Raw genomic sequence first — 18,577 nt, 5'->3', positions numbered from 1 at the left:
CAGTTCCAGGACTTTCAAGATGGTCGCTAGTTAACAAGACATGTGAGATATTTAAGCTAAGATTTTCGCGTTAACGTCAGGTTTAGGTTTCCATTCCCGGCTTGAAAAAGTTGTACTGTTTAAAAAAAAAAAAAAAGAATGGGGAAAACAAAGGTATGTGTTTAACTTGCTTCCAGAGGTAAACAGTAGACTATGAGACGGCTAGTTTGCCTGTCTTTAATCTGTGTAATGCCTGTAAGTTTCGTAAATGTGATTAGCGTGTTTTCTGTAAGACCATCATTTCAGTGACGATGTAAAATAAAGGGAATACGTATTTGTTACATTTCTGTTTTCATCAGACTAAGAACCAGAAGAAAGCCCGTGAGGCTGCCACCCTTCAGGCGGACGAGTCTTACTCCACTGTGCCGCACACCTTCGTGTTTCACCGTGGACAGATCGGCAAGAATGTGGGTCAGCTGGTGCTGGACATGAGACGAGTCATGGAGCCTTACACTGCCAGATCTTTAAAGGTGCACCTCTCGATTCCTGCTGCTCAACTCTGCGCTCATTTAAAGTCCCGTGAATACACACTGAAACTGTTGACATGTGTTGCAGGTGCGGAAGAAAAACGTCTTGAAAGATTTCGTTGCTGTGGCCGGACCGTTAGGAGTCACGCACTTCTCAATATTTACCAAAACAGAAAATGGTGTAAACATGGTGAGTATATTTGCATTATGACGCCAAAATTCACTCTTTTTGTTTTCTAAAGGCATATTATTAATCTTGTTGTGAACAATTCATCTGTCTATATTTTTATACCCAGTCTTCCAGTGAAATGACAGACTTCTCTCTTATGATGTTTGCAAGTCTTCGCCAATCATTTAGTCAGCTTAAAGGGTTAGTTCACCCAAAAATGAGAATTCTGTCATTAATTACTTCTCGTTCCACACCAGTAAGACCTTTGTTTATCTTCAGAACACAAATTAAGATATTTTTGTTGAAATCTGATGGCTCAGTGAGTCCTGCATTCAAAGCAATGACATTTCCTCTCTCAAGATCCATTAATGTACTAAAGACATATTTAAAACAGTTCATGTGAGTACAGTGGTTCAACCTTAATATTATGAAGCGATGATAATTTTTTGTGTGCGCCAAAAAAACAAAATAACGACTTTTTAACAATATCTAGTGATGGCTGATTTCTTGAAGCTTCGGAGCTTTACGAATCAAATCAGTGGATCGGAGCGCCAAAGTCGCATGATTTCAGCAGTTTGGCATATTCATAAGGCTCTGAAGCAGTGTTTTGAAATCGGCCATCACTAGATATTGTTAGTGTCATTTTTTTTTTTTTTTTTTGCCGCACAAAAAGTATTCTCGTCGCTTCATAATATTAATATTGAACCACTGTAGTCACATGAACTGTTTTAAATATGTCTTTAGTAGCTTTCTGGATCTTGAGAGAGGAAGTAACATTGCTGTCTATGCAGGCCTCACTGAGCCATCAGATTTCATCAAAAATATCTTAATTTGTGTTCTGAAGATTAACGAAGGTCTTACGGGTGTGGAACGACATGAGGGTGAGTAATTAATGACAGAAATTTAATTTTTGGGTGAACTAACCCTTTAATGTTATGAAGTGACGAGAATACTTTTTGTGCACCAAAAAACAAAATAACAACTTTATTTATCAATATCTAGTAATGGCCGATTTCAAAACACTGCTTCATGAAGCTTCAAAGCTTTACGAATCTTTTGTTTCGAATCAGTGGTTCGGAGCGTGTATCGAACTGACAAAGTCACATGATTTCAGCAAACAAGGCTTCGTTACGTCACAAGTTTTTTGAAACGTTTCGAAATTTCAATGGTTCACAAGCCATCAGATTATATCAAAAATTTCTTAATTTGTGTTCTGAAGATGAACAAAGGTCTTATGGGTCTGGAATGACATGAGGGTGAGTAATTAATGACAGAATTTTCATTTTTGGGTGAACTAACCCTTTAAACTCTGCCCCTATCTTACAACTGACTGCAAGTTTGCATTAAAGGTTTAGTTCACCCAAAATTGAAAATGATCCCATAATTTACTCATCCTTCAGCAATCCTTGCAGCCAAACACATTCGGAGTCATATTAAATAATGTCCTGGCTCTTCCAGGTTTTATAATGGGAGTGAATGGTACTGGAGATTTTGAAGCCTAAAAAAGCACATCCGTCCATCATAAAAGTAATCCATACAGCTCTAGGGGATTAAGGCCTTCTGAAGTGAAGCGATGCATTTTTGTAAGAAAAATATCCATATTTACAACTTAAAGGTGCGGCATCTATTGGTGAGGTTGCGAATTGCAACCAACGGCTCAGCACCGTGCTCACCCCTCCCTTTTGAAGCACTTTTAGAGAAGCTATGGTGGCCGACACGATACAAAGATGTCGTTGTCCGAGACAGCACATAACCAGGCAAGCAGTGTGGTTTCTTCTTACTTCTAACAAAGAATGGTCTCTGCTTCTAAAAAACGGACAGCTACTACTACTTTGTGCGTATTCAACGTAGTGACGAAGCAAGCTGCCTTTAAAAACGCCAACGAACATAGAGACAAAACACAATTTGTAGAGAAGTTTGTCCATTTAGGATTACTGTAGAAACATGTCGGTGCACAATGACAATTTAACATGGAGGGGGACCTGAGGTGTATGAGATAGAAATGGCTCATTGACTTGGTAGTATGAGAATAGCTTTAGGGTAAATGTCTTTTTGCCATTTTAAAGTTCGTGGATGGATCATCTTCAGTCTTTTTGAGATCCGGCAATGTTAACTGAAATGACTTTCTTTCTCCACAGAGGCTCGCACGGCTTCCCAAAGGTCCAACGTTATATTTCAGTGTTGCAAAGGTATGTAAATGCACTATCTTTGGTTTGATTTCTCATATTCAAGGGCACAAATGATGACATTTTAATATTTTGACTGTTAAGTGATGTCTTTTCAAAGTAAACGCACTGATGTGTCTAGTCTCACTTTGAACGCATTCTTCTTAATTTATTCGTTCTAAAAGTAAATTGTCTCTCTGTTCCAGTACACACTCATCAAAGATGTAGTTTCATCTTTAAAGAGGCACAGGATGCATGATCAGCAGTTTACCCATCATCCTTTGCTAGTGCTGAATAATTTTGGCATAGAGGGCATGCATGTCAAGCTGATGGCCACCATGTTCCAGAACATGTTCCCCTCGATCAACGTACACAAGGTAACTCGCTCGCTCACAGCTGTAAAACTTTTCTCCACACATGATGCAAGTATAGTCTTCTGACATCTGTGAAGTTTATAAAACCAGCTGATGTTCTTGTCCTCTTAGTAGTGACATATGTGGGTTCATGCTTGTTTTGATCGTTAAACTCTTGTCTTTCAGCTCAACCTCAATTGCATAAAGAGATGTGTGCTGTTAAATTATGATCCAGTTTCTCAGGAGGTGGAGTTTCGTCATTAGTAAGTAGCCTGGATCTGTTTTTTGTAACAAAGCAAATGTGCACATGATGAAAATTTTAAACATGACTTTCCTGTGATTGTTTTCAAAGTAAACGCACTGATGCACCCTAAAGCGAATGCTCTCTTCTGAGGTTTGTTATGATGTCCCCTAAACCTTTCAATGTCCTTCTGCAGTAGCTTGAAAGTGGTGCCCGTGGGCATGAGTCGAGGGGTGAAGAAGCTCATGCAGGAGAAGTTTCCCAACATGAGCAAGCTGCAGGACATCAGCGAGCTCCTCATGAAGTTAGTCTTCCATGAGCTGGAGATCATTCACTTAATTTGATGCATATGATGAAATGTATTATAATTGATGGAACAGTGATGTTTCAAAGTAAACGCCCTGATGCACCAGCTTCATGCTTATCTTTGTAATTTAAGTAAGTGGTTTTACAATTCACACTTTCTATGTTCATTGCACTCTTTTCAGAGGCATCAACCTTTCTGAGAGCGAGGCAGAGCAGGATGGGGATCACAACATCACAGAGCTTCCTCAGGTGTATTCGGGTCGTGGGAACATGGCCGCCCAGCAGAGCGCAGTTCGGTTAACTGAGGTGAGGAAACTCTTGACTTGTGATACCTTAAAGGATTAGTTCATTTAAGAATGAAAATTTCCTGATAATTTACTCACCCCCATGTCATCCAAGATGTTCATGTATTTCTTTCTTCAGTTGAAAAGAAATTAAGGTTTTTGATGAAAACATTCCAGGATTTTTCTCCATATAGTGGACTTCAGGTTGAAGATCCAAAATACAGTTTCAATGCAGCTTCAAAGGACTTTAAACGATACCAGCCGAGGAATAAGGGTCTTATCTAGGGAAACGATCGGTCGTTTTCTAAAAAAAAAAAGGGAAAAAAAGTATATACTTTTTAACCACAAATGCTTGTCTTGCACTAGCTCTGTGATGCGCAACTCATTACGTAATCGTGTTGGAAAGTTCATGAGTGATGTAGGCAGAAGTACTGCAGTAGAGCGAAAAACTTGAAAATTGCATTGTTTTACCTTTTTTTTGTAAAGGCTGTTTGACTCTTACATGTGATGTTTCCAACGTAATGTGTGGCAAATCACAGAGCTGGTGCAAGACGAGCATTTGTGGTTTAAAAAGTATATAAACTTTATTTTTTTTAATAAATGAGATTGTTTTGCTTGACAAGAACCTTCCTCATCTGGGATCATGTAGAGCCCTTTGAAGCTGCACTGAAACTGCAATTTTGGACCTTCAACCTGTTGAACCCCAGTGAAGTCCACTATATGGAGAATAATCCTGGAATGTTTTCATCAAAAACCATAATTTATTTTCAACTGAAGAAAGAAAGACAATGAACAACTTGGATGACATGGGGGTGAGTAAATTATCTGGAAAATTTAAATATGAAGTGAACTAATCCTTTAAACGCTGTGTGATTTGGCTGCTCAGTGGGGTTTGGAATAGTTTGTTGACTGAAAAATTATGGGTGTCTGCTACAGATTGGCCCCAGAATGACCCTGCAGCTGGTGAAGATATTAGAAGGCATGGGAGAAGGAAATGTGCTTCATCATTCCATGGGTAAGTATAGCTTTTTGTTAGAGACCATTTAGAAACAAAACCTAGTCATTACTGAACATATCCCTGAACTAATCCAAATTGTGTTTTGTCTGCAGTCTCAAAATCAGAGGAAGAGCTTCAGGAGATGCTGAAGAGGAAGGAAGCCCGTCTGAAAGAGAAAGAAGCGAGGAAAAGAAAACAAGAAGAGAACATTGCTCTAAAAAAAGAGCAACGCGATCAGAACAAGTGAGTAGACCATCAATGTGCAGCTAAGGTGGTGATGAAAAGTGGTGCAGTCTTATAGTTAAAAAAGAAAAAGCAGTGTTATTAACCAGGGAGTTGTGGGTTCAAACCTCACACAGGTTACTCGTGAGCTATTATTATGGTTTCCTTAAAGTGCTCGTTATGCTCATTTACAAGTTCATAATTTTTTATTTTTGTGATTTTACATGATTTGAAATATATATTTAAAAAAAATTTCCTCATAAATGTACATTGTTGCAGCACCTCTTTTTACACTCTGCCTGAAAGGCTCCATTTAAGTTCTGGTTTCTTTAAAGCAGTGGTTCTCAACCACATCCTTGGAGGCCCACCAACACTGTACATTTTGCATGACTCCTCAATCAAACTCACCTTATTAAGGTTTTCAGCTCATTAGTAGTGACTCAAAGATCTAAAATGGGTGTGTCAGAGAAAGGAGACATGCAAAATGTGCTGTGCTGGTGGGCCTCCAGGAATGTGGTTGGGAACCACTGCTTTAAAGCATCCTTTCCGAAAAGCTGCCTTCTCTGGTTTTGTTTAACCTGTTAACCTGTACTGGCACGCCGACGCACCGAAGCTTCTTTGTTTAAATTAGATCAAATTTACTGTTAGATTTAATATAATTACCTTGACAAACTATACATCATTATAAAGATCTAAGACTCAAGCTTCAATTTTTAATCTCTATTTTACTCTTAATATCGTATGGTGTCCGTTATTTGTTAATATGCGTCGGGAGTTATGAATATGAAAAACGGAGTCATTACCTTTTCATTGCAATATGAGCGTCAGCCTCATCCATTGAGAAAAAACTTCTGTGAGATCGTCATGAATAAACTCCACAAAATAACATCCCTCAGGACCTTTAGCTTAAAGGCATGCATATTTGGAGAAATATTGATAGATTGTCATACGTTTGTCAATTTTCTATACAGAGGAGTAATATTTATTCAATTTTTGCACCCAAAACGCGCTGTTGTCGTCATATGAGCGCTGTATACACAGATCTACTGTGTTTTCAACTCATACCTGCAGCCGGAGGGCGCTCTGTGCACACTAGTCCACAAATGCCTCAAGGAAGAAAAAAACATATCATGTGACCTCCCAGGAAATAACACAGAGATTGCTGAAAACATCAATAAATATGCAAATCGACACTTTTGAAAGTAAGAAATACACGATTGTGACGTTATGTAGTTTATCTTTGTTCCTTACGCCATGTCTGGTATTAATAATAGATAGATTATATTAATAATGCAATGCTAATCGAGATAGCTTTTCTCATTGTGCAGAATAGCATACAATGATATATTTTGGGTCTAATTTTTTTTATCCGAAGCCACATCACATCAAAGCAGGTTATTTAAAATACTCGACTTGTAAGTTTGGAGCAAAAACATGGTTTTAATCTTATAAATTGTCGTGTTTTGTTGGTGTTCTAAGATAACATGCTAGCGAGCCCAGAAATGCACCTGCTCTGAGCTAATGCAAATAAATAATTTTGAATTGTACAGCTCACTGATTTTTTTTTTTTTTCTTTCTTTCTTTCTTTCAAGAAGGGCATTAGATACAGTTTCAAAGAAGGTGAAGTGAGAAGTTTGGTAAAAGAAATGAGGGATTAAATCTTGAATAGTAATTATAAAAGGGACAAAAGAAAAGAATAATTAGAGCCATAAGCAGGCTGGAGAGGTGTGAATGTGTTCAGGGGAGACTGAAACTGAATTGGGCAGTTACCACAACATAACAAACGAGACAATATGCTTGAATAGATGCTTAGATGATGACAATAAACATCAGTTAACACTTTAGAGTCTTTTCAAAATAAAGTCTCATGAAATGGTCTTGAAAAACATGTAATAAAACTCAGAGTTTTAGACTTATCTTCAGATTTGAAATGTAACATGGTCAGATATGTGGCTTTAGCTACAGTGCATTTCTAGATTGCTAAAAGGCCAACTTCACTTTTATTTCCATAAAGATATTTCATAAAAAATAAATTTCTAATAACTTTTCAAAACTTTGAAGCTATTTTTATCTATTTTCTTTATTGTGACAATAATTAAAAGACAATAAAAAAAGACAATAAATGACTAAAAGTGTCTGCTTTCAAATGAGACCTTACTTATGATTTTAGTGCAAAGGGTTCATGAACTGTATCTGTTTTAGTTTGGGTATGTCATTTCTTGGGATTTTCCAAAAGCGGGGGTGCAGGCTAACAGGTTAACCCTGGATGTGTTTTGGTTGTTTGGATCAGAAGGTGTAAATGGGGTCTAAAGTGTTTTGAGCTTGTCCACTTTCGACCACTTCCAGAGGTAGTCGAAAAAGCTTTTGACCGGATTGCTTTCATTGTGTAAACTTTCATGTGTTCAAATGCGTTACTGACTTAATGCGTTTAACATTATTGGAAGCACTAGCCAGACGGGATTTAAACTTTGTCAGCTGAAGACCCAAGTTTGGTTTGAAGATGAAAAATGTACCAAGCACAATGTTCTCTCACCATTCCTGATTTCTAAGCGTTTGGCACGGTTTTGCTGCTGTCAGAGCAGAAATAAAAGCTGCTGCTCTCCGTATATTTTTCCGCTGTCTCCGGTCACATTCTTATGTAAATTGCATGAGATTATTTCGTCCATTAAATCGAAAGATCTGAAAAAGCCCATACATTTACCCACCCATACAAATCAGGACAGAAGTGGTTGAAAGTGAACTAAAAAGACCAGGTCTCCCTTGTCTACTTGAGATCCGATCGACCAAAACTCATCTTAATACAAGGTGTAAACAAGGCCTCTGATTGGTCGACTGGTACAGTCTGTTATGATTGGTCAACCACTCTGAGCATGTTTTGGAAACACAATGGCCTTTACCGTAATTAGGTTGAACAGCTGTAAATAGTATTATATCTATGGTAAATATGGCGTTGGTACCCATCGGTTATTTGAGGATGAGCCAAATCAGCCACTGCTAAGTCACATAAATAATGGCAGGACTACAAATGAGGCATTTTAGGCAAGTGTTTTCTGTTGGAAAGATACTGCCTTTGTCGTGGACTTTTTAACTTTGTTGGTCTTTTACATGTGCAAACATCTATATTACACAGTATAAGAAAGGTAAAATAAAAACTAGCATAAAAGTTGCCCTTTAAGTAAAAATGAAACCTTTTGATTCTTGTGAGATGAGCCAGTAAGCAACTATTTAGCAAAATAAAAAAAACAACAACACCGACATCACCTATAGCAACACACTCAAAGCATATTTTTTGATAGTATTTGGTCCTAAAAATATTTAATTTCTTAAAGGAAAAAAAGCTTGGAGGGCATCAAAAAAAAGCGTCAGCAGGAAGGGCAGGTGTCCGATGATGAAGTGGAGGATCCTGGGAACCAGGAGGACAAGCCTCCAGCCGAAGACTCTGAGGATGAAGCGGATTATTACAGACAGGCTGTAGGAGAGGAACCAGATGAAGGTATTGTTTCATGCCCAATTTTTCCAAAGTTGTAACTGTTATAATTTGCAGTGGTGGTAACTTTGTTCTTTAACACTCTCTCAGACATGTTTCCTGCTGCAAAAAGGAAGCGTGGCCCCGGAAAGTCACAGATACCCTTCAAAAAGAGGAAGCTGTCACCGGGGAAGGGCCCTCCCTTTAAGTCGCCTGACAGGGGAAAGAAGGCTGGCGGGCAGCGGTTTGGGGATAGAAAAACGGTAGAGGGGAGAAACAGATTTAGGAAGAGTGAAGGAGGCAAGAAGTTTGGCAAAAAAGGGGGGAAAGACGATAGATTTGGAGGACAGAAAAAAGGAGAAACGGGCAAGAAGTTCGGCGGACAGAGAACGTTTAAAGGACGTGCGGTTATGAAACGCCAGAAAGGCACTGGTGGTAAAAAGGACTTCAGACACAAAAAAGGAAAAAGCTGAAGGAAATGAAAATGAGGATGGACATATCTAAAAGCGCTGAACCACAAGGTGGGACTGTTGCTTCACTGATGCGTCATGACTGATGTATGATTTCCACGCAAACATCAGCAATATCCTGCGTAATGTCAGACTTGTGCCTTGTGTAAATGTTCATAGAGTTGTATCCAGTTACCAATAAATTTTCAAACTGCCAAGCAGCTTTTCTTGGTGTTCTTCATATTCTTTGAAATGTCACTCAAGCATGAGTTTCCTTGTCTGTACTTGCCTGAGTGATTTCACACATTGCTCTCTATAAATAAGGGCACCCTTTGCATGAGACAGGAAGTTTGACACAGTTCAAGGGAGACTGTCGGAGTATTAAGAAAAGCAGAGATATTTGGTAAGTTTTATCAACTTATTTAATTTATTTTTTTTTTTTTTAATGTACAAGATTAAAAGTTTGTACACCATTCCATACAGTTAAAAAAACTGCTGAGGATAATTTAAAACCAAGGCTGGTTTCTGTTGTGGTCCTCGTGTATACGTACTTGGTACAAGAATGTCATGGTGTTATTAAAATATTATTACATGTGGCAGGTGAATAAATGGTAATTGATATACAACCGTACGTGATGTGGATTTATTGGTTTATTTTGTGGTCTTATTTGTTGAAATGGTTGTTGTTGTTTTTTTTTTGTTTTTGTTTTTTTTCAGTAAACCCATTGTGAGTTCATAGCCTTATGTTTCCAAATATGATGATATTGAAATCGTTGCAAACTCATTAATTTGTATATTAAACTAAACATTGTGGCATTAGCCTAAAAACTGAAACAATGCAGATGCATTTTCCATTTCATTATCATAAACCACATGTGGGTGTAAAATCGTTTGCAGTGCTGAAAAGGTGTTCTACAGTGCACGGTTTGAGCTGGATTTAGTCAACATTTTGGTAACCGCAGTGCAGGTGTGATGTCTTTGTTTTTTGTAAAACGTGTATCTTAAGTACATGATTATATGACTGGAGCAAGTAGCAATTTATTTCTTTTCTCTTTTTTTCCATTTAAATTTAAACTTCATATTTTAAAATTTTGGTTTTATATATATATATATATATATATATATATATATATATATAAGAGCCTTTTGTGTGATGTAAATGAATGATTTCCATGGAAGGATGTCAAAAATTCTTTGTGGCACTATCAGTGGCAATAATGAACTGAGTGTGAAAAGTGTAGCCAATACTACTTGGTGCAATTAAAAATATGCTCTAGTAAAATGCATGTTCTTGAACTACAAAATTACCACATTTCAACTGTACGTTTATGACAACGATATAAATAGAAATCTATAGCATCTGTTGCAGTAAGCAGTGATGTGGTTGTGGAGTGTTAAACTGCTGATTGCTAAACAGTTTTTGGTTGGGTAAAAAAAAGATAACAATCAATAATGTGGCTAGATAAAAATGTTTTGACATCTGCTTGCATTCACACTTCTGTTTTTTTTTTTTTTTTTTTTTTTTCAAACATCCAAATAACTGGTTTAGGGGTGACACTACCAGTTTTTGGTATAATTAATTACTAAGTAATGAAATTACTGTAATTTAATTTTAAAAAAGTAAGGGATTACTCTTAATTTTGCTGTAATTTAATTACATTTACTTCCGATGTAACTGCATCAAATACTGTATAGACTATAGAAGCATTCTATATAAATCAATAGTGGATTTAACATCAAAATGTTATGTGAAAGGATTAGTTCACTTTCAAATAAAATTTTCCTGATAATTTACTCACCCCCATGTCATCCAAGATGTTCAGATCTTTCTTTCTTCAGTCGAAAAGAAATGAAGGTTTTTGATGAAAACATTTCAGGATTATTCTCCATATAGTGGACTTCAATGTAGCCCAAACGGTTGAAGGTCAAAATTTCAGCTTCAGTGCAGCTTCAAAGGGCTTTAAATGATACCAGACGAGGAATAAGGGCAGGGGTGTCCAATCCTGTTCCTGGAGGGCCACTGTCCTGTCCTAGCTCCAACCCCAAATAAACACACCTGAACCAGCTAATCAAGGTTTTTAGGCATACAGGAAACTTCCAGGTAGGTGTGTTGTGGTAAGCTGGAGCTAAACTCTGCAGGACAGTGGCCCTCTAGGACTGAGTTTGGACACCCCTGAATAAGGGTCTTATCTAGAGAAATTTTCAGAAAAAATACAACTGTATATGCTTTATAAACACAAATTATCGCCTTGCACGTGCTTCCGTTTTCCGTATTCTTCAAAAAGCTTACGCTGTATGTCTTACGCCTTCCCGATTCTACTTACGGAAAAAAAATGGAACTGGCACCGTATTTGTTCCGTAAGTAGAATAGGGAAGGTGTAGGACATACAGCGTAAGCTTTTTGAAGAATACGGAAATGCGGTTTTGGCGGAAACACTTGGAAGGTGATCATTTGTTTATATAAAGCATATACATTTACATTTTTTTCAAAAATGACTGATCATTTCTCTAGATAAGACCCTTATTCCTCGTCTGGTATCGTTTAAAGCCGTTTGAAGCTGCACTGAAACTGTCATTTTGACCTTCAACCATTTGGGCTCCATTGAAGTCCACTATATGGAGAATAATCCTGGAATGTTTTCATCAAAAACCTTAATTTCTTTTCGACTGAAGAAAGACATGAACATCTTGGATGACATGGGGGTGAGTAAATATTCTGGAAAATTTTATTTGAAAGTGGACTAATCCTTTAAAATGTATGTTTTTAATGTAACCTTTTCCCTTTGCACACTTTGGTTGGTTGAAGAACAATTTATGCAATTGTATACTGTTAATTTGAAAGAATTAAAAGTGTAGTTTCATGTCTATCCTTCTTGTATTGTTCATTTGGTCCAGGTTGATTTGGGGTTTAGAAAGTAATTATTAGTAGCTAATAAGTTATTCAATACTTTTTAGAGAGAGTACTAGCTAGTAATTGATTACTTTTTTAGAGTAACTTACCCAACACGGGACACTACTAACTTTTTATATGTATTTTTAGGGGTCAGAGAACACCAGAGACAATGAACAACAATACAAACTATTATAGATTTCAAAACCAGCTACTTCCCCCCATGTATAGCATTGAGATGTGTGTGGCCCTGCTGGGGAATTTATTTGCCCTGTATCTCCTGGTGACCAAAGAGAGGAAGAACTGGCACACTGGAGTAGTGTTCTCCTGTAACCTGGCCATCTGCGACGTTCTTTACGTCCTGACCTTGCCTTTGCTCATCGTTTACCATGCCAAAGAGAAGCAATGGACCTTTGGAGATGCTGCATGCAAAATCGAACGCTTCCTCTTCAACTGCAACCTCTACGTCAGTATCTTCTTCATCATGTGCATCAGCGTCAACAGATATCTCGGCATAGTCCACCCCTTCTTCACCCGGAGCTACGTGCGCCCTAAACATGCCAAGATCGCAAGCGTGCTGACGTGGTTCATCGTGATCATCGCTTTATCGCCAGTCTTCAAATTTGCTGGAACCAAATTTACAAATAACCACACTCTTTGTGTCTCATGCCATGATACAAAAAACCTGCAAGTTTCCCATTTTAGGTACAAGGTATTTCTTATGGTTGTAGGATGTATGATTCCTTTGGTAGTTACCTTTGCATCTTATTTGGGTGTGATTTGGACCATTCTGAAAAACAAAAACATAACCACACTAGAGAAGAGGAAAGTAGCTCTGTTGGTCGCTCTGGTCTGCATCCTTTACACCATGTCATTTGTGCCCTATCACGTTCTGCAAACGTACCATGAGTTTCTGAAGATGAAGAAATTAAAGGAGAGCTGGGTGTATAATTCATATCAAGTGTCAAAAGGCCTGACCACCCTGAACATGTGCTTACATCCGCTTTTGTACATGGCTGTGTTTGACAGCATACGGACAGCTTGCTGTGGAAGGAGCTCAGATGACTAACCTTTATGCATTCGGTAGGCTATCTTTTGCCAAAAACTGGCACGTGTGGCTTCCTGGATGTTGATTTTCTGTAAATGCGTGTAATCTGTTCTTGTGCGTCTGAAACCTCAAACCACATAGACAAATGTGTTATTTTTGTATTTAAAAGCAAACAAGTACATTTCTGACTGTAAATGACAATTGAAATGCTTGATATGTGTTTGAAGCTGCAAAAAAATACCAAATAAAGATATTTAAGAGAAAACTGAAGAATTTGTGAGCATAACAGATGGGGATCAGATGAAGCAAAAATCTAATTTATTTAGATCCAAAATGTTGATTTTCCCAATAATATATAAACGTATCATAAATAAATATTAGCTCTGAATTGCACAGCAAAGCACTTCTTTTTCAAAATGGTGGCTTTAAAATGTATCTTGAGCTCCAATACTGTTTCAGTCCATTGCAATTTAAAATATAACTTTCACTGTACTTCACAACTATTGTTCAGAAGTAGCCTTCAAGAAAAAACTATGAGAAAACTAGACACAGAGGAAGAGAGAAATGATCCAGAGAACTAAGACTTAAACTCTAACATTAGTGCCATAAAGCTGTAATTAACTCAAGTTAACCTTATAAACAGGGAAAACCTGTTGTACCCAATCTACTACATGCCTTCTGTCATCTGATTGACAATTTATACCTTTTTTTAGCAAGTAAAATGCCTTAGTATGAATCTAAAAATGTCCGGTTGTCTTATAGTCAGGTTGTGTATACACACGTAAAATCTTAGGAATAACTTTTATATTGTTAATATTTTAAGATGAATACTTACTGGAATGAAGCAACTTTGGTTTACTTGATTATCCATATAACATTTAAAAAAAAAAAATTAAACTCATGTTAAAATGTGAGTATCAAATATGTTCATCTCTCAATCATCATTGTAGTTTATTGCGTTTGTCCTCCAATTAAAACTACAGAGCTTTGATCATGAAACTAAGCATTTAAATATATCTTACCAAGATGATATTTTTTTGTAGATATAGAGTGACAACTGATATTTATCAGTGTTTTTTTTTCCTCCTCAAGTATTGAGCTCCATATTCTCACTGTATCATACTATATAAATACTATAAAAAGCTATTGTAGAAAAAAAACATATTGCAAACCATTTTATTTAGATTTTATTGTTTGTCTAAAGGCTCAATAAACTGTTTCATTTCAAATATATAGATTTTTAAGAATATGACTATTTATTTATAAACTATATTGCCAAAAGTTTTGGGACGCCTGCCTTTACTTGCACATGAACTTTAATGACATCCCATTCTTAATCCGTAGGGTTTAATATGGAGTTGGCCCACCCTTTGCAGTGATAACAGCTTCAACTCTTCTGGAAAGGCTTTCCACAATGTTTAGGAGTGTTTTTATGGGAATTTTTGAGCATTCTTCTAGAAGTGCATTTGTGAGGTCAGGCAGTGATGTTGACAAGAAGGCCTGGCTCACAGTCTCCGCTCTAATTCATCCCAAAGGTGTTCTATCGGGTTGAGGTCAGGACCAGTCAAGTTCCTCCATACCAAACTCGCTCATCCATGTCTTTATGGACCTTGCTGTGTGAAATGGTGCACAGAACAGGAAGGACCCATCCCCAAACTGTTCCCACAAAGTTGGGAGTGTGAAATTCTCCAAAATGTCTTAGTATGCTGAAGCATTAAGAGTTCCTTTCACTGGAACTAAGGGTTCAAGCCCAACCCCTGAAAAACAACCCCACACCATAATCCCCCCTCCACCAAACTTTACACTTGGCACAATGCAGTCAGGCATGTACCGTTCTCCTAACCGCCATACCCAGACTCGTCCATCGGCTTGCCAGACAGAGAAGCGTGATTCATCACTCCAGAGAACACGTTGTAACAAGTGGAATTAGGTACTGCTCCTTTAAGGCGGAATGCACTCTCTCTCACTCGCTGATGAGTGGGCAGTATATAGATGGAGCACGAACTGTGAGCATCGCATGTGTGCATGATTTATCTCTGTTGCTCTTTGCCGCTTATTTCTTTTGTTTTGTTCAGTAACGCAGTTGTCAGTGAAGTGTTGCAAACTGCCCCATGTGTTCGTGGGAACGGCGCTGATAATAAACCCCATGTGAAACGTCAGATAGCCTACGTGAGTTTTGCTTGCACTTGGCTGCAACCATTCGGTCCAGCTATCCGGTCTCTCTCTCTATATAAAGCGTTACAACATCTCCACTGCTCTAGAGTCCAGTGGCGGCGTACTTTACACCACTGCATCTGACGCTTGGCATTGCACTTGGTGATGTAAGGCTTGGATGCAGCTGCTTGGCCATGGAAACCCATTCCATGAAGCTCTCTACGCACTGTTCTTGAGCTAATCTGAAGGCCACATGAAGTTTGGAGGTCTGTAGCTATTGACTCTGCAGAAAGCTGGTGACTTCTGCTCTGTGATTTTATGTGGCCTACCACTTCGTGGCTGAGTTGCTGTTGTTCCCAATTGCTTACACTTTGTTATGATACCACTTGACCGTGAATGGACTTATTGCACAGGTGGCAACCTATCACGGTACCACGCTTGAATTCACTGAGCTCCTGAGAGCGACCCATTCTTTCACAAATGTTTGTAGAAGCAGTCTGCATGCCTAGGTGCTTGATTTTATACACCTGTGACCATGGAAGCGACTGGAACACCTGAATTCAATGATTTGGAGGGGTGTCCCAATACTTTTGGCAATATAGTGTATGTCAGGCTTTAAAGGTTTACCTTTTTTTATAGCCAGTTTCCCTATACATACTGATATAAAGCAGTTTTAGAGTAAACAATTCCTTCAGCTTTTGGCAAGACATTTAAAGCTCTGACACGGTCCTGCTAGGGCAAGACACACATCATAATACATTAGTTACTATTACCATTGAATAATTATTTAATTATTTAAGATTTATGATGATTGACTTGCAGCCTATAAACTAGCCTACCAGTGGTGAAGTCTAGTTTTTTGTAGTGAGTATACTGTGATTTTTCCCTCCCAGCCTCATACCCGTCCCAGAGCGACACCCCATCAGCACCTGCACACTCACTAATGCATATAGTATCCCAGACAGCAACATAGTGTGGCCCAGATCCGGCCCACATTTGGTACATGTGGATAACATGCGGATCAGATGTGGGCCGGATCTGGCCGACACTTTGTTGCTGTCAGGGATGCATCTGATCTAGGCTACATGTAATTGAGAGCATTCTGAAAGACTGCTAATGTGTGTGTTATCAACATGTCAATTTATTATAAGCAACACAAGACTTTAACAGCTTACAGCTGGAGAGACTGGACTGATTTTCTACTGTTTAGTGTCAATCACCATTTAACTCAGCCAGTTAAGATCTAAATTTAGCTTTAGATGTTATATGAATATGGTCCCAATTTTCAATGCACATTTAGGAGTGCAAGTTGCAACTATTATTAAAAATAATGGAAAGATGAGGCTTATCAGTATCAGTATGTCACAATATCACCCTGTTCAGACTTTTTCTACTTTGCACCATTTCCTGCCAATCTGTCACAGTTATGCATTTCGATTCACAAGCTTGCAATTCGATTTGATATCAGTTATTTTGGACATACTGTATATCAGGTACAGCACATGGCAAATGTTGGCAAACTAATGCTATAAAACATGGGAATCAGTTTAATATTGAAGGTTAAATGAACTGATTTAAAATTTAAATCACACTTAAGGAAATTTGTATAATAATAAAGTTATAATAGACCTACTAACTTTAAAATTATTTCTACTCCAATTCGTTTTTTGAAATATAAACATTTAAATGGATGTCAACTTGACTGACGGATTTATTCAATATAGGGTACTGAAGAACATAAAATTGTATAATTAATATGTAATATGGTGCATATATTTAGCTAAATGCTCCTCTCTAGAGTTATTTTTCTAGCTGACTAATGAGTTTATGGTCACTGAATATATTTGTTCTGAGGTAAATGTGACGTTATGTGACATTGTTTACAAGCTGTTATTAACGTCTTTCTGCGGTTGAAACACTGATTAAGCGAGGACACAAGGCATGATACAGATTTCGGTAAGTTGTACTGTATTTTTTAACATACCTTCAGATGTTCATTCATGATTATTTCGCGCTGTAACTGATATTGAAGCGGAGGAGAGGATCAGTTCACGCGCGCTTCACGTTGCCGCTTTTTTTGAACTACAGCAATCTGTCACGCCACATTAAAGCTATTTATGCTTATTTATTTCGTAGTAAAATGGGCAGAATTTTAAATATGAGACTTTGTTTCATGTCAAAAGCAACAAACCACAAAGCTTATTGCGATTTGTTGGATGGTTACGTATCCTCGCGCTTTTTTAAGTGGGTATACGGAAATCATTGACCTTTCCTAGTGGGTATTATACAGTATATACCTGCGAATCACATAGACAGACTACACCACTCTAGCCTACTAATTTATAAAAAACTGCCAACATGTTAACCCTCTACAGCACAGCGTTGCCATCAGGCAACAGAAAGTTTTCTTAAGCCCTATGTTTAGTACATTTTTCTTTAAATGATAACAACCAATTAGAAGTGTTGAGAAAGTTCCAAAGAACAGTTCAGTAAGGTGTGGGAGTCACTCCCTGCGTTCCATTCGGAAGGGCTCATCCCTATGCCCTAATCCCTTCAAAGGGTTTACCCTCCGGAGTGAGAGCTTCGAATGGATGAAGGGTGTAGGGGTCAAAAAAACTCTTTTTTTGGAACGCACTTCTGCGTCATCTTAACGAGACAATCAAGGAGGAGTAGATTGTGCAAGCTGCGCCCTTTATTTAACGTTAGTTTATTTATTTATTTATTTTAGGTTTATCGCATGTAGGCTATATTGTATATATGTATTTTAAACATTTGAATGGACTGATAAAGGGAGCTGTAAAGTTTTTTTGTTGAAGTACAATGTCGTTTTGACCATAATAATGTACCAAATCTAACTCGTATAAATATTACAGTAGTACATAAAAATATTATATATACCTTTATAGTTAAAATCGAACTCCTAGCCTCCTGTACCCATTCTGTGACGTCAAACTTCCCTGTGCAAAGGATCATGGGGGCCAGAAGTGTCCATCAGTTGTTCCCTTCGAAATCCTTCATTCCAAAGGGCCCTTTGAAGTGGCCAGTTTTGAGCACTTCGGTTTGGAACGACCCTTCAATATGGCGGCCATGATTATTTTCACTCCGAAGTGCCCTTCGGAGGGCGATATATCCCGTTTGGAACGCACCGACTATCAAGCACCATTTAAAGGCGGGACCATGTGTCAGAACCACATGGTCACAGGAACACATGGTGTGAAAAGAAGTCAAGATCATTTGCTTTATTAGCCTAATTTAATTTAAAATGACATGAACTGTACATATAAAATATGTGTGTGTGTGTGTGTGTGTGTGTGTGTGTGTGTGTGT

General features: G+C 37.9%; 2 protein-coding genes across 2 annotated transcripts; both read left to right on the top strand.

Annotated features, from left to right (window-relative positions):
• Positions 1–8: 8 nt before the first annotated feature.
• ppan (peter pan homolog) lies at positions 9–9,379 on the top strand. Its single transcript, XM_048191449.1, has 12 exons — positions 9–153; positions 339–509; positions 595–696; positions 2,814–2,864; positions 3,047–3,217; positions 3,380–3,456; positions 3,631–3,738; positions 3,923–4,046; positions 4,961–5,039; positions 5,135–5,264; positions 8,573–8,736; positions 8,821–9,379. The coding sequence occupies exons 1-12, from the start codon at positions 139–141 to the stop codon at positions 9,180–9,182; spliced, it is 1,554 nt and encodes a 517-aa protein (XP_048047406.1). The 5' UTR covers positions 9–138; the 3' UTR covers positions 9,183–9,379.
• A 44-nt stretch (positions 9,380–9,423) lies between these two features.
• Positions 9,424–13,361, top strand: p2ry11 (purinergic receptor P2Y11). The gene is made up of 2 exons (XM_048191610.1): positions 9,424–9,561; positions 12,199–13,361. The coding sequence occupies exon 2, from the start codon at positions 12,221–12,223 to the stop codon at positions 13,115–13,117; it is 897 nt and encodes a 298-aa protein (XP_048047567.1). The 5' UTR covers positions 9,424–9,561; positions 12,199–12,220; the 3' UTR covers positions 13,118–13,361.
• Positions 13,362–18,577: the final 5,216 nt, after the last annotated feature.

The sequence above is a fragment of the Megalobrama amblycephala genome, linkage group LG1 (genome assembly GCF_018812025.1).
Source record: "Megalobrama amblycephala isolate DHTTF-2021 linkage group LG1, ASM1881202v1, whole genome shotgun sequence".
Lineage (NCBI taxonomy): Eukaryota > Metazoa > Chordata > Actinopteri > Cypriniformes > Xenocyprididae > Megalobrama > Megalobrama amblycephala.
Note: the sequence above shows the minus strand (reverse complement) of the source record. Positions and strands in the feature narration are given on the sequence as shown.

What these genes read in the sequence shown, in the direction of transcription:
- ppan (XM_048191449.1), top strand. An exon ending in CAGAAAATGGTGTAAACATG is followed by an intron (nt 697 to 2,813) that starts GTGAGTATATTT and finishes CTTTCTCCACAG; the next exon opens with AGGCTCGCACGGCTTCCCAA. An exon ending in ATCAGCGAGCTCCTCATGAA is followed by an intron (nt 3,739 to 3,922) that starts GTTAGTCTTCCA and finishes CACTCTTTTCAG; the next exon opens with AGGCATCAACCTTTCTGAGA.
- p2ry11 (XM_048191610.1), top strand. Translation starts at nt 12,221, where the DNA reads ATGAACAACAATACAAACTATTATAGATTTCAAAACCAGCTACTTCCC.